General features: G+C 57.2%; 1 protein-coding gene across 1 annotated transcript; it reads left to right on the top strand.

Annotated features, from left to right (window-relative positions):
- Positions 1–2,753: 2,753 nt before the first annotated feature.
- Positions 2,754–4,421, top strand: ackr5 (atypical chemokine receptor 5). Its single transcript, XM_019881873.1, has 2 exons — positions 2,754–3,137; positions 3,388–4,421. The coding sequence occupies exon 2, from the start codon at positions 3,399–3,401 to the stop codon at positions 4,419–4,421; it is 1,023 nt and encodes a 340-aa protein (XP_019737432.1). The 5' UTR covers positions 2,754–3,137; positions 3,388–3,398.
- The last annotated feature ends 880 nt before the right edge of the window (positions 4,422–5,301 follow it).

The following is a 5,301-nucleotide window of genomic DNA, read 5'->3' as shown; positions in this document are numbered from 1 at the left end:
CCGACCGAGTCGAAGCCTTTTCCGTCGTCTGTCGACTTTTCCTTTCGGTGGCGGAAATGGCGGAACGCGTCGCTCCGCCGTCGAGAGGGCAGGGCGCCCCCTGCCGCTCGGGAGTGTGCGAAGGGACTCGCGTCCGGACGACGACCTCGCGCGCCGATTCCCCACCGCGGAGGCGCGCGTGAAAGCTCGCCGTTGGAACTTCACCCCATTTGGCTGAAGAATCTCCACTCGACCCAGCTGCAATTCAAAGACACCGCCGCTGTGCAAAAAGAATTCAGATGACAACAAAGAAGAAAACCGTTGTTGATTCGTTCCAAAGGTGGCTTTCTTCATCCGTAGTACAGTATGTCGATGCATGCCGCGAATGCACTTCCGTTCCGTTCCGTTCCGTTCCGTTCCGTTCCGTTCCGTTCCGTTCCGTTCCGTGGTAAAAGAGGGTAGACCTTGTGCCGTTCCTGCAATGGCATGAGCGTTGTGTCCATTCCTGCCCAAAGCAATTGCATTCAAGAAGCACAATATAGAGCGCACACGCGTGAAAAAAGAAAATCAGTCATTTGTCTCAGGGGGCATGTTTTTCAGGACCAAACAAAGACGTGACATGACTGAGAGATACCGCCGCTCCTTCCTACCGACTGCTGTCAGGCTGCTGAATAAAAATAAATCAATCAATAAAATTCATTAAATGATGTGAAAACAATTGTAAATAGCGCTGCGACCTTATCCATATTTGTATTGATGTTGCACTTCATTAAACAATTTCTTCTTTCTACCCACAATCTTGCTGCTGTCGGCTGTAAATTTCCCCAGTGTGGGACAAATAAAGGAGATCTTATCTTATGACATCAAAGTCTGGAAAGTGGCATCAATCACAGCAGGATGCAGCCGCTGACAGTCGGGCCCCAAACCAATTCTGCAGTAGCCACCTCCTGAAACCCGCACACGCGTTTGGAGCCCTCCTTCGAAATGCAGCCCTTTTCAAAGCCTACTTGCAAACACAACTCTTCTTGACAACACTCCTTGTAGCTTCGAAGCTTCATTTGAAACCGCGAGCCCGGCTTCAAATCCGAAATGGAAAACCTCAAGCCCAGTTGAAAAGCCTCCGGTGCGACCCGAAGCCTTGTTTAAAACCCGGCCGGCCGAAGTACGCAGTCGGGTGCTGTGCCGTGGATGCCCCCCGCCACGCCCCGGTAGCCCCACCCTCTGCGCGCCCCTGCAGCGAGGGCGTCAACGCTTCGCTTCTTCTATTCAACAGGCCCAAATTCCACAGCGAGCGGGTCGAATCGGGAGTCGATTGCGACGAGATCGTCGGTGTTTGCGCTTTTTCCTTTTTCTCCGGCAAAATGGGCGCCTTGGCTGGCCAACGCCGACTCGCTCTCCATCTCGGCACTGTTCACAGCCTGTCGAGTGTGCAGAAAAGTGACAGAGAAGAGCGCCGTTGACAAATCTGCCAATTGGAGTGCAAAGTCGATGAGTCAGGCTTCAAAATGGTGAAAAAGGAGGACGTGTGCGCTGGAGAGGCCCGAAACGCAGCCGCTCCACTCGTACCGAAGGTCACCGTCACGACGCGCCACCAGGACTCGCCCTGGGGGGGTTCATTCTCATTCTCATCATCTCGCAAGGCAAAAACAAAGCCTTCTCTCCAACGCGCCCCCACCCACATGGAACGCATCAGTGAAAAGAAACTAAAGAGTCGCTCGAGCGCTCCCCCCCCCCCTCACCAGTGGGTGGCCACGCCTTTTCCAGAGTCCACCAAGTATTTTCAGGTGTCACGCCCCCACCCAAAAAAAACAGGGGGCGACCTGTTGGCAAATGGGAGAAAATGAGCATTTCCAAGCAGCACCGTCGGCTTCGTCACCAAAGAACGAGAAAGAGAGTCCAGGCCGGCGTCGAGGCCTAACAAAGGGAGACCTCGACATCGGGAGGATTCCGACGCTACGCGTCTCACAGCGCCATCGGCAGCAGAGACCGGAAGAGTCACAGAAAAAACCTCCTCGGCTTTTGCCGCCGCTCGTCTCGTTGCCCGCGCAAGTGCCGAAAGGCCAAAGGCTTCCTTCCAGACCTTTCGAGAAGCTGAAACCGAGTTGGCCCGCAAAAGGTGCTCGCGCGTTTTGGAATTTCGGCCCAAAGGTCCAGAAGGTGAACCTGTTTGTGCCGGAGGCGCGAGTCACATGCTTGGAGAGGACGACGAGGAGGATGGCGATGCCCACGTGGAAGTCAGGGAGCGTTTGTGTGTCCGCTTTGTGTCAGAAGCAGGACTTGTGCTGACCGCTTCCTTCCTGCCCCAGCAGAGAGGACAGAAGGCGCTGACTGCGGCAAGTCTCTCTGGTCGCCCGCGCACTCTCGCCTCGGCAATCGCTTCCGGGCCGGACGAGCGACGAGCCCGAGGGTCGGCTTGCAAATTGCTGACGATTGCCAGAACGGCGCCGAGCGCGCAGGTCCCGGCCGACGTCGGCGTTCCCCGAGCTGACCTTTGCCCGCCCCTGCGGCGGAAACGCCGCACCAACGCGTGGGCGGCCCCGCTGGAGCGCCAGATGCGGATGACGCCAAACTCAAGAGAGCGCACGACCCCTCCGTCCCATCGGCTCCTCCCGTGAGCGCTTCAGAAAACGGACCCTTTCCCTCCTGTTGCAAAACGAAGAGCCGCTCCGCATGGGCCTTCTAGACGACAAACGATCGGCGTCATCGCTGAAAACCAATCTGTCCAATTCTCCACATTTCACAGCGACTCACGAGACTCGTGAGCAAATGAACGCAGATCGTCATCATTTGAGAATACTGGGGGCCCTTTTTGGGACGCCAAACTTGGCCAATGTTGCGCAATAAACATCGGGGAGCACCGCGCTACGGTCGAGAGCGCCGCGTGTGAAAAAGTGCTGATCAGGATGATTTGGAAGGTGAAGTGAGGGACTGCCCCCACCCCCCCACAGGATGTCCTGTTTGCTCTGTGGGGGAGAAACCGGGAGAGGCCGGCGCGCAGCTCAGACATCCGTCGACATCGGAGCCGCAAAGCATTCGCCGCCGCTCCGCGGGCCAGGAACACTTCAGCATCCGAGCGGCTCCGAGCCCAGCAGTCATCCGCCGTGCCGCGGGCGCCCTTTCCATCTTCCCGGGTGGACTTTGCCGGACTTCCTTATCAGGTGCTCACTTGTAAATACTCGATTGATCGTTGACGTGTTTTGATGACCCATTTGAAAGCAAAGGCTTCCTAAAACCTGGACGGCGCATGAAAGCTCCAGAACGCGCCGCCGTTCAATTGAGCACACACAAAAAAAAGCAAGCACGTGAAAAACGTGGCGCACTCTCGAACGGTTTGACGTCGGGGTAGCCCGGCTCCGGCATCGGTGAGCGGTGGTCGGGGTCTCACGGGGGCGTCTCTGTGCTTTCCAGGGGAGTCGGAGATGAGCGGCGCCGAGCGCAACGGCTCGCAGGCGCCGGCCAACGGCTCGCCGTGGTTCGTGTACGAGTGCACCCTGGAGCTGGACGCCGAGTACCGGCGCATCTGCCTGTTCCTGCTCTACCTGTCGGTGTTCGTGGCGGGCCTGCTGGAGAACGCGCTGGTGCTGTGGGTGAACTGGCGGCGGCGGCGCTCGGCCGGCGGCGTCCTCTTCTGCGTGCTCAACGTCAGCCTGTCGGACAGCATGGTGATCGCCGTGCTGCCCTTCTTCATGCTGGAGGTGACGGTGGAGCGCGTGTGGCTGTGGGGCCGCTTCCTGTGCAAGCTGACCACGCTGGTCTACGGCGTCAACTTCTACAGCAGCTCCTTCTTCCTGGCCGCCATGACGCTGGAGCGCTACCTGGCGCTGAGCCGGCCGTCGGGGCCCGCCCTGTTCCCGGCGGCGGGGCGGCGGCGCTGGGCCCTCTGCGGGGGCCTGTGGCTCCTGTCGCTGCTGCTGGCGCTGCTGGAGAACGTCCACGTGGACCTGCTGGAGTGGGACGAGCCGGGCTGCTACATGCTGCCCGAGGGCAACTACGCCGAGTGGTTCGCCTCGGTGGCCTTCCTGTGCCTGATCTTCCAGTTCCTGGGGCCCGCCTGCGTCATCGTGACCTGCAACGCGCTGATCGCCCGGGCCGCGCGGCGGGCGGCGCCCGACGTTTTTCTGGTGCACGTCTACTCGCTGGTCTTCCTGGCCTGCTGGCTGCCCTACCACCTGGTCATGATGCTGATGATCATCATCGACCTGTCGCCCAACCTCTTCAGCTGCAACGTGGTGGAGTTCGTCTACTTCTCCTTCAGCGTGGTGCAAAGCCTGACGCTCTTTCACTGCGTGGCCAATCCCGTCCTCTACAACTTCCTGAGCGATGACGGGGAGGAGGGGGGGAGACGGCCGGCGACGCGGGCCCGCGACGCAAGTCGAGTGACGTCAGCACCGGCCATTCTGAAGTCGGGCCCTGAACGCTTCTTCGCTGGGCCGCTCAAGTGACTCCCTTCCTCGTTCGGACTCTTTGGGCAACATACCAAGGCCCGCGCATGACAAATCGTGGCTACGATATCGATAGAAGCGGCGAACGGGTTGCTCAGTTGTGACCGCAAAACACATTTCTCAGGAACCTCCCCCCCCCAAAAAAAAAAAATGAGCGGTCACATTTCCAGATGAACCTAAAGTGCACAAAAGTGGCCCGCGGCGATGATGTTCCTTCTCATTGGTTGACGTATATTTTCCCATTTGTATTGTTCAGGGCAAAATTGGGGACTCGGTTAAAAAGAAATGACTGTTTAATTTGGGGGGTCAGGGGGTGGGGGTAAAAAATGCAAATAAGCGGAGGGTTTAGGTTAAAAAAAAAAAAAAAAAAAACCCGCCCCCAAAAAACAAGACACATTACACGATGAAACTTGACATGCTAAATGTTTTTTTTTGGTTGAGTTGATACGGGGAAGCAAAGGTGTTTTTCCCGCATCCCTTGATGCTCGCGCGGTGGATGTTTGCTGTCCGGCAGCCAGCCTGGGATCCAAGCTGGCCGTGAGCCCTCTCGCAAGCCATTTTCTCCCTCTCAACGAGCGCCATCTCATTCATCCTTCTTGAATGTCAAAAAAAGTCCATCAATGTCCACAGATTGGAGCGAAACCTGAGCTGCTTTCTTCACTCTTTTGGCAAATCTTTGGCAAGATGTAAGACCTTTGTTCTTGTTTTTTCTTGTTCCACTTCCAATGTGGAATTTGGCCGACTTGACAGTTTGAACGACAAGCAAGAGGAAGAGCTGGCCTTCGTACAATGGCAGGAAGAGGACAACGGGAATTGGATGAGGTGCAGGGGTCGCACAAATGTGCCAAGTCATCACCAGCCTGCTGGCGATGGCCGGTTG

The sequence above is a fragment of the Hippocampus comes genome, unplaced genomic scaffold (genome assembly GCF_001891065.2).
Source record: "Hippocampus comes isolate QL1 unplaced genomic scaffold, H_comes_QL1_v1.1 scaffold475, whole genome shotgun sequence".
Taxonomy (NCBI): Eukaryota; Metazoa; Chordata; class Actinopteri; order Syngnathiformes; family Syngnathidae; genus Hippocampus; species Hippocampus comes.
Note: the sequence above shows the minus strand (reverse complement) of the source record. Positions and strands in the feature narration are given on the sequence as shown.

Bases quoted from the DNA above. Each gene is read 5' to 3' on its own strand.
- ackr5 (XM_019881873.1), top strand. From the start codon at position 3,399: ATGAGCGGCGCCGAGCGCAACGGCTCGCAGGCGCCGGCCAACGGCTCG.